We start from the raw sequence: 14,491 nt of genomic DNA, 5'->3' as shown, positions 1-14,491 counted from the left end.
GATCAGTACTGATACATTCAAATGGCATCAAGTTTCACATACTCGACACCCATAGGTCATCCTATGTCCCTCCTGACTTGTTTGATCTATTCTGATTGGCTCACTTCCAATCCCTTTCTCCGGCCCCTATCAATTCAGCATCACTCTCATAGACACACCTCTTTCTGCTTTTTCCCATGCGGTCTAAAATCCTTTGTCTCTACTTGCCAGAATCAAAGTGGCTTATTTCTACATTACATTAACTAATATCTCTAAAGTAACTATTTTATATCACATTCGTCAACAGGAGATCTGGTAGGGGACACAATCCAGAAAGGAACAGGAGATAGAGTAAGGGTCACAATCCCGAAAGCAACAGGCGATCGAGTAGGGGACACAATCCAGAAAGGAACAGGAGATCTAGTAGGGGCCACAATCCAGAAAGGAGCAAGAGATCGAGTAGGGGGACACAGTCCAAAAAGGAGCAGGAGATCGAGTAAGGGACACAATCCAGAATGCAACAGGAGATCAAGTAGGAGACACAATCCAAAAGGAACAGAAGATCGAGTAGGGGACACAATGCAGAAAGGATCAGGAGATCCAGAAGGGGACACAATCCAGAAAGGAACAGGGGATCAAGTAGGGGCCACAAACCAGAAAGGAACAGAGATTGAGTAGGGAACACAATCCAGAAAGGAACAGGAGATCGAGTTGGGGACACAAGGCAGAAAGCAACAGAAGATTGAGTAGGGGGCTACAATCTGGAAAGGAACAGAGATTGAATAGTGAACACAATCCAGAAAGGAACAGAGATTGAGCAGGGGACACAATCCAAAAAGGAACAGTGATTGAGTAGTGAACAAAATCCAGAAAGCAACAGATCGAGCTGGGGACAGAATCCAGAAAGCAACAGGAGATCGGGAAGGGGATAAAATCCAGAAAGGAACAGGAGATCTAGTAGACGAACCAATCCAGAAAAGAACAGGAGATGTAGTAGAGGACACAATCCAGAAAAGAACAGACGATTGAGTAGGGGACACAATCCAGACAGGAACAGGAGATCTAGTAGGGAACATAATCCAGAAAGGAACAGGAGATCGAGAAGTGGATAAAATCCAGACACGAACAGGAGATCTAGTAGAGGACACAATCCAGACAGGAACAGGAGATCGAGTAGGGGATAGGATCCAGAAAGGAACAGGAGCTGTAGGAGAGCACACAATCCAGAAAGGAACAGAAGATCGAGTAGAGGACCCAATCCAAAAAGGAACAGGAGATCGAGTAGGGGGACACAATCCAGAAAGCAACAAGAAATCTGGTAGTGGACACAATCCAGAAAGGAACAGGAGATAGAGTAAGGGTCATAATCCCGAAAGCAACAGGAGATCGAGTAGGGGACACAATCAGGAAAGGAACAGGAGATCGAGTAGGGGCCACAATCCAGAAAGGAACAAGAGATCGAGTAAGGAACACAGTCCAAAAAGGAACTGAAGATCGAGTAAAGGACACAATCCAGAAAGCAACGGGAGATCAAGTAGGGGACACAATCCAGAAAGGAACAGGAGATTGAGTAGGGGACACAATCTAGAGAGGAACAGGAGATCTATTAGGCGAACCAATCCAGAAAAGAACAGGAGATCGAGTAGGGGACAAAATCCAGAAAGCAACAGGAGATCGAGTAGGTGACACAATCCAGAAAGGAGCAAGAGATCGAGTAGGGGACAAAATCCAGAAAGGAACAGGAGATCTGGCAGGGGACACAATCCAGAAAGGATCAGGAGATCGAGTTGGGAACAGAATCCAGAAAGCAACAGGAGATCGAAAAGGGGATAAAATCCAGACACGAACAAGAGATCTAGTCGGGGACACAATCCAGACAGGAACAGGAGATATAGTAGAGGAGGCAATCCAGAAAGCAACAGGAGATCAAGTAGGGGATAGGATCCAGAAAGGAACAGAAGCTGTAATAGAGGACACAATTTGGAAAGGAACAGGAGATCTGGTAGGGGACACAATCCAGAAAGGAAGAGGAGATCGAATAGGGGACACAATTTGGAAAGGAACAGGATATCAAGTAGGAGACACAATCCAGAAAGCAACAGGAGATCAAGTAAGGGACACTATCCAGAAAGGAACAGGGGATCAAGGAGGGAACACAATCCAGAAAGGAGCAAGAGATTGAGTAGGGGACACTATCCAGAAAGGAACAGGAGATCGAGTGGGGGATAAAATCCAGAAAAGAACAGGAGATCGAGTAAGGGAACACAATCCAGAAAGGAACAGGAGATCGAGGAGGGAACACAATCCAGAAAGGAACAGGAGATCGAGGAGGGAACACAATCCAGAAAGGAACAGAAGAACGAGGAAGGGACACTATCCAGAAAGGAACAGGAGATCGAGGAGGGAACACAATCCAGAAAGGAACAGGAGAACTATTAGGGGACACAGTTTAACTAGAGACAGAGCCAAACAACAAGTGAGAAGTGGCTCGAGAATTAGCAGCTCGAATAACAGACGGGCACTCATGACTACTTAAGGTAGATGGCAGATAGTAAAGGAGGCAAAACAACAAGAACTGGATAGTTGGAGAGAGTTTGGGGTTTACACAGAGGTGCCAGACAATAGATGGCCAGCATTGTCCCATTGAAGGATCCGTACAGAAAAAGTACTTCCCAATGTTATGCATAGGTTGTGGCTTGAATGGTGCCCCGGGATTCAAAGAAATACTGGGCAAACCGGAAATCAGAGCAGACTCCTCCAGCAGCAGGAAATATATGTTTGACGATTTTCCTTCCACCTTTCCTCATGATATGTGCTTGGGAATGTAATTCCATTGATGTCAAAGCAGCAATTTTGCAAGGGGAACAATTTCAAACAATTATTTTTAAAACCTCCAATAGACTTGGGAGATATAAAGAGGGAGCTGTGACGGTTGAATACATGTGTTTTTGGGCTAAATGATGCAACAGGATTTGGTCCATCCGATTAAAAGCTGATTGAGTTCAATTGAAAGTAGATCCACCAATATTTTGTAGGTACTATGAAGGGAACCCAGTGGGAATTTTCTTAACACATGTGAATGAGTTCCTGTGGAGGGAATGGGGGATATGTGGTACTTGAGAAATTTCTAACAGATAAAATTTGAAGGAATTCAAAATCGGGAGCCAGGCTTTTGTCGGTTTTAAGTACATAGGGTTGGATATCGGACACACCAAGTTGGGAATAATCTTGTCTCAAAAGTTTTACCGAGAGAATGGTAATAGGATCCCGATGAATCGGGCTAGGACCTCGCAAAAGGAAGACTGTGCAACTAAGGAAGAAGCAGATCAGTTAAGAAGCTGAACCGGGAAATTAAACTGGTTATGCACAGAAACCAGACCAGATGTATGCTCTCATGCACTCAAGTTGAGCACCATGCTGAAATATACTGCCGCTGGGGAAGTGTGAAAAGCAATTAAGACATTGAAGAAATTAAGTTCAGAAGAAGGTACATCGGATTTCCAGACCTGGGTGACTGGGAAGGCATAAAATTACTAATTTTTAGTGACTCCTCACACGCCAACTGCCCAGTGGTTATTCATATGCAGTAGAATTTATTAGATTTTTAGTGGGAATGAACAATACAAATTTTCCATTAACCTGGGAATCAAGGTAGATAACACTTTCGCTGTGGAGACTCTTTCGCTAGTAGAGGCGACAGATATGGCTTTATATTTTGCGAGTATTTTAAAGGATTTCCTCTATAAGGGATAACTGAGGAGAAAGGTGCCCAAGGGCAGCACAGTGGCACCGTGGTTAGCACTGCTGCCTCACAGAGCCAGGGACCCGGATTCGATACCGATCTTGGGTGACTGTGAGGAGTTTGCACATGCTCCCCGTGTCTGCATGGGTTTCCTCTGGGTGCTTCGGTTTTCTCCCCCAGTACAAAGATGTGCAGGTTAGGTGGATTGGCCATACTAAATTGTGTCTTAGTGTCCAACAGTTAGGTGGGCTTATATGGTTAAGAGGATAGCGTGAGTGACTTGGCCTAGGGAGGGGGATCAATCAGAGGGTGGCTGCTGAATCGATGGGCCAAATGGCCCCCTTCTGCACTGTAGGGATTCTATGATGAGGGTACTACATTGATAATCATCTGCTCTGGGACATTATCCATTCCACAAAGAGTGTTGTAGCAAAGAGGTTGAGGATCGATCTCACGAGTATAAAAGAGATGTCAGAAAAGAAGGAATTTTGCAAAGTTAAATGCGTTGACGCAAATCACCAGTCATTCGATGGCTTTATGAAGAGAACTGCCTGTCCAAAGGAAGTGTTGAATATCCGTGAGGAAGAGCAGCTGCCATTGTTGTGGATTGTGACAACATGAACGTTTTCATGTTATAACCTTCGTAACATGTTTTGGTTTTATGTAGGAAAAAGGGGAATTTGGATTACCTCAAAGACTGATTGTATAATAAGATAAATGTACTTTAATTTTTTGCATAAAGATTTTTTTGCACATTAATTTAGGACAGCACAGTAGCACAAGTGGATAGCACTGTGGCTTCATAGCGCCATGGTCCCAGGTTCAATTTCCCACTGGGTCACTCTCTGTGCAGAGTCTGCACGTTTTCCCCGTGTCTGCGTGGGTTTCCTCCGGGTGCTCCGGTTTCCTTCCACAGTCCAAAGACGTGCAGTTTGGGTGGATTGGCCATGATAAATTGCCCTTAGTGACCAAAAAGGTTAGGAGGGGTTATTGGGTTACGGGGATAGGGTGGAAGTGAGGGCTTGAGTGGGTTGGTGCAGACTCGATGGGCCGAATGGCCTTCTTCTAAACTTTGTTTAATGTTGAACCCCCTGCACTTGAAGGTAACAAGGTGAGGAGATGTTGGGTGTTGATTTGTTCCATAGAACCATGGAAGCCCTATAGCACAGAAGAGGCAATTTGGCCTATTTAGTCTGTTCTGCCTCTGTGGAAGAGCACCCACCCAGGCCCAATCCCCCGTCCCATCCATGTAAACCCACTTTGGACACGAAGGGGAAATTTAGCATGACCAATCCACCTAACCTGCACATCTTTGGACTGTGGGAGGAAACTGGAACACCTGGAGGGTACTCAATTGTATATTTGGAAGATGGAGCAGGCACAGGTTTTCTGGTGTGTTGGAGGTGGGAAATGAGCTGGGAGAGTTTGTCTCTCTACTCACCAGCCTTGAAGACTTGGGGCAGCACAGTAGCATAGTGGTTAGCATGATGGTTTCACAGCGCTCGGGTCCCAGGTTCGATTCCCAGCTTGGGTCACTGTCTGTGCGGAGTCTGCACGTTCTCCCCGCATGTGCGTGGGTTTCCTCCGGGTGCTCCGGTTTCCTCCCACAGTCCAAAGATGTGCAGGTTAGGTGGATTGGCCATGCTAAATTTCCCTTAGGTTAGATGGGGTTGCTGGGTTACGGAGAGGGAGTGGAAGTGTGGGCTTGGGTAGGGTGCTCTTTCCAAGAGCCGGTGCAGACTCAATGAGCTGAATGGCCTCGTTCTGCACTGTAAATTCTATGATGCGATGAAAACTAATAGATATTGCAAGGGAAATTGATTACAAAAGTAGGGAGGTTAAACTTAAATTGTACAGGACATTGGTGAGACCACATCTGGAGAATCATGTACAGTACTGGTTTCCTTATTTAAGGAAAGTTATAAATGCATTAGAAGCAGTTCAGAGAAGGTTTAGAGTCATAGAATCCCTACACTGCAGAAGAAGGCCATTCAGCCCATTGAGTCTGCACCGCCCCACCAAAAGAGCACTCTATTTAGGCTCTATCCCCGTAATCCCACCTAATCTCTGGATATTTAGGGACAATTTAGCATGGCCAATCCACCTAAACTGCACATCTTTGGACTGGGGGAAGAAACCAGAGCACCCGGAGGAAATCCACTCAGACACAGGAAGAAAGTGCAAACTCCATACAGACATTCACCCGAGGTCAGAATCAAACCCAGGTCCCTGGCGCTGTAAGGCAGCAGTGCTAACCACCGTGCCACCCTAGACTACAAGACTAATGCCAGGGATGGGCGGGTTATCTTACAAGGAAAGGTTGAAGAGGTTAGGTTTGTATCAGCTGGAGTTTAGAAGAGTAAGTGGCGACTTGATCAAAACCTTGAACGTCCTGAGTGGTGTTGACAGGGCGGATGGAGAGAGGAATTTTCCTCTTGTCAGAGAATCTAGAACTAGGGGTCACTTTTTAAAAATAAGGGGATTGTTCATATAAGACGGAGAGTAGGAGATTCTCTTTCTCTCAGAGGGTTGTGAATCTCAGAAACTATTGTTATCAAAAGGCAGTGGAAGCAGAGTCTTTGCAGAGGAAGATAGATTCCTGATTAACTAGGCAGTGAAAGGTTATCAGGGGAAGGCAGGAATGTAGGGCTGAGGTTATAATCAGGTCAGCCATGATCTTAGTGAGTGACGGAGCAGGGCCTAATGGCCTACTTCTCCTAATTCGTATGTTTGTGTATTTGTTTGTCTGGCCCTATGTAAAATAAACCTAAATAATGTAAAGACCAGCACTGGATTCATTTTTCTAATCTATTAATATGCTTTAATTGGAGTTAACAGTGGGAACTCATTGCCTGTTAGAGTCAGAAGTGCCTGTTCCTTATAGCAAGCATTCGAGAATGGACTTGAAAATATTGTAAACTCCGAGAAATGGATCACCAGGATGACACGCCTTTGGCCGGCGCAGACTCGATGGGTCGAATGACATTCTTAAGTACAGTGCATTCCTATGATTCAATTACATTTTTAAAAATGTGTGCACAATGCAAGGAAACAACGGACAGGAAGCATTGGAATTCCTAAAAGAGGCAACGAGGACTTGTTCAGAAAATATTCGGAAACTAGTGGCGGACATGTGAACTTCTAAGAGGAGAAAGAGAGAATTTTAGTCCAAAAATAGGCCGCTTAACCCGGAGAACAAACATCCCCACCCCTTCCCACCCTCCTCCAACACCACCAAAATGAACGAGGAATGCAGGCAACAACCTGTGGAGCCGAAAAGATGGCAGAATCAATAAGACTGGAGAGTAAGATTGAGGGGATGGCGAATGCGCAGGTTGACGCGGATCTGGACATACCCAAGCAGGATGGGTTGCCACAACATATTCGAAGCTAACCCCGATAAATGAATGGAGGGACCTCCGAACACAGGAGCTACAAGTGCTCAGAGACGCCACCAAGCGGGAAATGATGACAACAGTGAAAGTGGCAGTAATGGAGGCGCTGGTCCCCCTTCAAGCGGTGCTGGAAAAGACGGAGCAGCATCTGGAGACACAGGAGGTGACGATCAGAGAGCAGTAGAAGGCCGCAACTGACCAGAGTGACCGGATCGCCTTGACTGGAGACAGAGATGGCAAGGTTGCTGGTGACACAGGGACGCCGAAGGGGAAGGTCATGGACTAGGAGAACCGGTTACGGCATCACACCTTCCGCATTGTGGGCCTACCAGAGGGTAATGAGGGCAGGAACCCCACGGAGTACGTGGCACAGATGCTGGGAAAACGTGTTGGTGGGGAAAGGTTTCCCAAGTCCACACCGGTGGACAGAGCCCACCTTTCACTCCAGCCAAAGCCCAAAGCTGGAGAGCAGCTGCGGACCATCATCGTGAAACTGCACCAGTACCAAGACCGGGAGAAGATCCTGAACTGGGCAAGACACACACGGTCCTGTAAGTGGGAGGGACTCTCGACCCGTGTGTACAAAGACATTGGGGCAGACCTGGCCAAGCGGCAGGCCGAATTTAACACCAAGGAGACCCCATACAAGAACAATGTGCGGTTTGGGATGCTGTATCTCACCAAGCTCTGTGTGACTTTCCAGGGCTGGGAGTATTACTTCACTGCACAGGCAGAAGCACATGATTTCATGCACAAGCACGGGCTGGGAAAGCAATGACACCAGCAGTGAACCAGAACTCTACTCTCATTGTTTTAAAAAAAAGGAGAGACTACTTGCATGGGACAGATCTGCCTTGCCTTCGATCTGACGATGACGATGAGTCTCAGAAAGGAGGGGTGAGAGCTGTAGGATGCAAAAAGGGATGAGGAAGGGGAAAGGGGGGGGAAGAAAAATGCAATGATCGGGGGAAAGTGTAGATTGTTCCGGGGGGGTGGGGGGTGGGGGAGGGCAACACACCAGTGGATGAGCTAACACGGGAAAGTTCGAGCGAGGAGTGGGCCATGGTACAATTCCCAACAGGGAGAGAGTGCCTGGCAGCAGGGGGGTGGGGGGGGGGGGGGGAGAAATCTCTGGATGGGTGGAAAATAGGGGGGGGGGAAGAAAGGGTAAATGCTGTAGGGGCGGAAGTCTGCAGGGGAATGGAGGGGGAGAGGGTCGACAGGCCCGGGGGAATGTTGAGGGGTGGGTGGGGAGGGGTAGAAGGCTGGCTATGACAGCGGAAAAAAGGGCACTTCAAACATCCATCTTGAAGGGCATACACAATGATGGTAGCCCCCTGGAGCGTAGGGGCACAGTCACAAGGCAAAGACGGTAACCACGGCCATCTTGGATGACCCCCAAACAAAGAGAAACCCTGGAGTGCAGGGGCACATCCAGAAGGTAAGTATGGTTGACCCCGCAGAAGGTGGGAGACAGAAACCCCCCATCAGAATAGTCACTTGGATGTCAGGGGACTTAACGGCCCAGTGAAAAGATCCAGAGTCTTCACCCACCTGAAAAGTCTGAGTGCCGACATAGTCTTCCTCCAGGAGATTTACCTGAGGGAGAAGGACTGACTGCGGCTAAGAAAGAGCTGGGTGGGACAGACTTACCAATTGAGCTACGGGACGAGGGCTAGGGGAGGGGCCATACTGCTCAATAAGAGGACAGCATTTGCAGCGCCGAGGCCAGTTATGGACCAAGGGATGGCACGTCATGGTTAGCGGTGTCCTGGAAGGGGTACCTGTGGTCCTGGTAAACATGTACACTTCCAACTGGGACAACGTGGAATTCATGAAGAAAACCAACATCGACACACACCGACTCATCATGGCTAGGTGTGTGTGTGTGGGGGGGGGGGGGGGGCTTTAACTATGTACAGGATCCACAGGCAGGCAGATCAAACCCAAAGTTGGGGGGAAAAAACAAACATGGCAAAGGAATTGAATATTTTCATGCAACAGATGGGGGTAGTGGACCCATGGAGGTTCTCCCAGGGTATATACTAGGATCAACATTTTGTTCTGGGGAAAGCGGTGTTTCCAGGGGCAATAGGAGCGTAGTCTCCGACCACACTCCACACACTATGTGGAGATGGGCTGGGCACAACCCCCCCCCCCCCCCCCCCCCCCGTCCCCGCTATGGAGGCTGGACATGGTCTTCATAGCCGATTATGCATTCTGCGATCAGATATCACAGCCATAGATGGGTAAATTAGCAACAACCAGAATGGGGAGGTCTCACCCTCCACTTTCTGGGAGGCACTGAAGGTGGTGATAAGAGAAGGAACTACTGCATACAAGGCGCGCAAACATGGGCAGGAGAGGACAGCCAGGCACGGGGTGGTCAACTCCACACGGAAGGTGGATCGGTGGTAATCCTCAACCCCGACCATGGAACTACTGCCAGAGAAAAAAAAGCTACAGATGGACTTTGACCTGCTCTCCACTCGTAAAGCGGTTCACCAGCTCTCCCTGCGTGCATGTGGGTTTACTCAGAATGTTTTGGTTTCCTCCCACAGTTCAAAGACGTGCAGGTTAGGTGGATTGGCCATATTAAATTGTTCCTTGGTGTCCAGGAATGCAAAGGTTAGATTACGAGATTACGGGGATAGGGCAGAGGGGTTGGGGCGGGGGAGGGGGGGGGGGTGGGCGTGCAGAGGACCTGGGAGACTCGATGGCCCGAATAGGCTCCTCGTGCACTGGGGAGACTGTATGGCCCCTAATACATCCCCTTCTTCCACTCCACCGCCGCCACCCCCCCCCCCCCCCCATCCCCCACCCCTCGCCACTTTGTTTAGTCCTGGATCGGCCCAGCACTGCCCCATAAATTATAGTTTAGCTTTTGTGCTGATGTTTTGGAGCGGGGCTTCAACCCAGGGCCGCGAATTGCTGCTGCCTCCACCTGTCCGCACTGTCACCAAGCTACCATTGAAAGGGGGGCGGGCGGGGGGCAGGGTTGGGTCTGGACGTCCTATTGCCTTATCCTGGGTGTATATCTCTCTTCAATTTCACCTCGGAGCGAGCGAGAAACTGGCTTATTACTCATTCCCCAGCGATGTCTGGCAAAGTACAGGGCAGGACAACCAATTGTTCGCAGACAAAGGCTGAACAATGAGACAATTTGTTATTTCCCTTTATTAAGGACCATGTGTTTGTATAATATATGACCTGTGGCAATAAACATGTCACAAGAGCTCATTTGTTTCCCACACGAACTAATTATATTTCTAAACATAGTTTATCAAGTTGCCCAAGTTTGTTTTTAAATTCAGGTGCACTTTCTGTTGTTTGATCAGCACGGATGTTTAGGTTCTCTGTGCTAGCCTTCAGTGTGCATTGTTACAGATTCCTAAACAATGTGGGCAAAGCGCTTATTTCGGAGCTCCAGAGGAACACCAAACAATAAGATGAATGGACCAGTTATGTGGTTTATGTTTCCCTTTAGGCGGGAGATTAAATGCTGTCTGTGATGTTCGGCTCGGTCACTGTTTTATATTTAATACTGTGCTCCACACGTGTGCCACTTTTTATTTTTCAGAACCTGTTTCCAAGCCTCAAGTCCTTCCCAACGACTCTCACACCTTCGAGTCGAATGAGACTGCCATCCTGCACTGCAACCTGTCTGGTGATTCCCCATCCATCCGCTGGATTAAAGACGGCCTTTACCTCCAGTACAACGACAGGATAAATGTGTCGTTGGACAATCAGACATTAACAATAGCAACAGTGAATCGTTCCGATTCAGGGAACTATCAGTGCGAGGCCCACAACACTGTGAGCAACAAAACAAGTGATCCATTCTTTCTGATGATTTACTGTAAGTATGAATAGCTATATATCTCCCTGCTTATCTATCTACCCGTTCGGCAGATCCACAGTCTGGCTCTACTTTCCCGTCTGCCCATCCACCTACCTGCTGTCCATCCATCTAAATATCTATTAATCTGTCTATCTAACTGGACTAGGCTGTGACCGACATCTATCGATTGATTAAAAATCAACTCCTTCAAACAGCCATGCACAAACTGCAAAATGCTGTCCCCCAGAAGTGAATGATCCTTTCAAAGGATTTGCCCCTCATGCATTCTTCACAGCCGTACCTTATCAACATCCCTGGCACTCGTTAACATGGGTGATAATACCTGTGGAGAGGAGTGCCCTGTGACCTCCGTGTCCTGTCCCCCTGGATACTCTGTTCCCAGGCTTGAACTTCCAGCACTCGCAGATTGTCAAAAAGAGCCGGGGCTTATCTCAACGGCGCAGCTGCTGCTGTGCACAGGGAGGGAGGGAATGCAAAGGCGTTGTCCCTGCAGGAAATTCCCAAGACTAAACTGTTGTGTGTAGTCACAACGAAAGTGAAATACATTAGTAATTTCAATCCATCTGACTTTTTAACACTGCAAATGACAGAGCTGAAGAAAGTGCCTCATATTCCCTGTTTACAGCTCCACCCAATCATCTTGTTCTTCTCTGCAAGGTTCCTTGCACTTGATTTCTGTTTCTCCGTCCAAGCTAGTAGTGGCTCGTTGGTCTGGGAGTATGATTCTCACTTTGGGTGTAGCAATCAGAGTGCTTGCAAGAGGTCCGGGTTCAAAACTGGAATGAGCCCTTTGCAGTTAACTGGGTGGCACAGTGGCAAGCATTGCTGCCTCACAGTGCCAGGGACCCGGGTTCAACTCTGACCTTGGGTGACTGGAGTTTGCACATTCTCCCCGAGTCTGCATGGGTTTCCTCTGGGTGCTTTGGTTTCCTCCCACAGTCCAAAAGGTGTACAGGTTAGGTGGATTGGCCATGCTAAATTGTCCCCTCGTGTCCAATGGTTAGCTGGGATTACAGGGATAGGGTGGAGGAGTGGATCCAGGTAGGGTGCTCTTTCAGAGGGTCGGTGTAGACTCGATGGGTCGAAAGGCCTCCTCCTGCACTGTAGGGATTCTGTGATTCTATTCCGTTCCTGTGATTGCATTTTGTTCCTGTGAAATTTACATTAATACCTGCATCCTTTACCCATGCAGATGGACCAGAAGAACCTCGATTATCCATTGATCCGGACAAAGGAGACATTATTTTGGGATCAAATGTCACTTTCACGTGTACTGTGCAGTCGGTCCCTCCTTCCACATTCGAGTGGTTTTTCAATGGTGACCCCCTGAACCAAACAGGGCAAGCAATGATGCTCGTTGGCATTGTCCCAGATCACAGCGGCAATTACATGTGTCAGGCCTATAACAACATGACCAGAAAATACATCAGTGTATCAGAACAAATACACGTCATAGGTGAGACAACGAGCTCAAGTTAACTCTGATATTTATGCTGCTATTGACACCTTCTTTAGTCTTTAACATTGTCATTACCACTCCCTTTGTCTTATGCCCATGACATATTTGGCACTTTGTCTCTCCTGAGCACACCCCTATCCCTGACCTTAGATCTTATTCCCTCTGCTCCACCCCCTCTCATCAACAGCATGAAACCTATCACGTTGCCAGAACCCCCCAGCCCTGAAAAAGACTCAATGTGGACTGGAAATGTTTCATGCTCCACAGATGTTCCAATCTTTTGTTTTTATTTTGACTCATTGTGAACCTGTGCCGTTCAGCAACAGTGGACATTTAATATATGCAATCTATACCCAGATGGATGGCTTTCAAAAGAAATGGTTGTCACACAGCATAAGTGCTGACCCTGGAGGCGATGTTCAGTGTATACATCTGGCAGTATACAGTTGGTCAGCCATGAAGCACTCACTGACTTGAGGAAATTTCAAGTCATGCAACATCACCAGCCTTTAGATCCCAGTTGGTGGAATAACTGGACAGGAAGATCCCAGAATGGAACTCTGGCTCAAAAGACTGTATTTTTTATTTTTCAAAATAAAATATGGAGGAACAGAGTCACAGGAGTGCTAATTAGTTTTAGCAACAAGAAGGGAACATTTATTAAACATGAAAAAAATTGATTATGATACAATACACCTTTACTCCCCCTTAGTTTAACAATTACACGCAGGTTTTAGGATTAACACGGATTACAAAATACATCTTCATCTACATTCGTCTCATTCACACAAAGTTTATTTTAAGCACGCAGAATGTTGGTAGGAAAATACACTCTCCACTCTGAACGCAAGTGAATGTTTGTGGATTTCTCCTCAAAATCTTCCCAGATGATTGTTAGGAGAGAGTTTCCAAACTCTCCCTCCCAAAAGTACACTTTAAAATCTTCTCCCATAACTATGCTTTCCCTTAGCGGCTTGCATTTCAAAATCCAGACCAGGCTTTCCAAATGACACCAAAAAACAAAGTCCCAGTGGTCCTCAATGGAGAACCAAACCTGCACGTGCATCATGGCCATTCAATTTTCTGCCACCAACTATGCACCCAACTGAATTTTTAAATTCATTCAAGGAGTTTGGGCGTCACTGACGAGGCCCAGCATTTATTGTCCATCACTATTTGCCCCTTGAGAAAGTGATGGTGATCTGCCTTCTTGAACTGCTGCAGTCCATAAGACCATAAGACATAGGAGCGGAAGTAAGGCCATTCGGCCCATCAAGTCCACTCCACCATTCAATCATGGCTGATTTCAACTCCATTTACCCGCTCTCTCTCCATAGCCCTTAATTCCTCGAGAAATCAAGAATTTATCAACATCTGTCTTAAAGACACTCAACGTTCCGGCCTCCACCACCCTCTGTAGCAATGAATTCCACACACCCACCACTCTCTGGCTGAAGAAATTTCTCCTCATCTCTGTTCTAAAGTGACTCCCTTTTATTCTAAGGCTGTGCCCCCGGGTCCTAGTCTCCCCTGCTAATGGAAACAACTTCCCTATGTCCACCCTATTTAAGCCATTCATTATCTTGTAAGTTTCTATTAGATCTCCTTTCAACCTCCTAAACTCCAATGAATATAATCCCAGGATCCTCAGACGTTCATCGTATGTTAGGCCTACCATTCCTGGGATCACCGTGTGAATCTCCGCTGGACCCGCTCCAGTGCTAGTATGTTCTTCCTGAGGTGTGGGGCCCAAGATTGCTCACAGTATTCTAAATGGGGCCTAACTAGTGCTTTATAAAGCTTCAGAAGTACATCCCTGCTTTTATATTCCAAGCCTCTTGAGATAAATGACAACATTGCATTTGCTTTCTTAATTACGGACTCAACCTGCAAGTTTACCTTTAGTGAATCCTGGAGTAGGACTCCCAAGTCCCTTTGCACTTCAGCATTATGAATTTTGTCACCGTTTAGAAAATAGTCCATGCCTCTATTCTTTTTCCCAAAGTGCAAGACCTCGCACTTGCCCATGTTGAATTTCATCAGCCATTTCTTGG

At 47.1% G+C, this 14,491-nt stretch overlaps 1 protein-coding gene across 2 annotated transcripts in view; it reads left to right on the top strand.

Annotated features, from left to right (window-relative positions):
* Positions 1–14,491, top strand: part of LOC140386587 (cell adhesion molecule CEACAM5-like) — a 126,252-nt gene that overhangs the window by 28,543 nt on the left and 83,218 nt on the right. For both annotated transcript variants that reach the window (XM_072469040.1, XM_072469039.1), the window contains exons 3-4: positions 10,697–10,975; positions 12,171–12,434. In XM_072469040.1, the coding sequence (XP_072325141.1) occupies positions 10,697–10,975; positions 12,171–12,434 (543 nt within the window). The remainder of the gene's footprint in view (positions 1–10,696; positions 10,976–12,170; positions 12,435–14,491) is intronic.

Source organism: Scyliorhinus torazame, chromosome 12, assembly GCF_047496885.1.
Source record: "Scyliorhinus torazame isolate Kashiwa2021f chromosome 12, sScyTor2.1, whole genome shotgun sequence".
NCBI lineage: Eukaryota > Metazoa > Chordata > Chondrichthyes > Carcharhiniformes > Scyliorhinidae > Scyliorhinus > Scyliorhinus torazame.
This window is presented reverse-complemented; position numbering and strand designations above follow the sequence as displayed.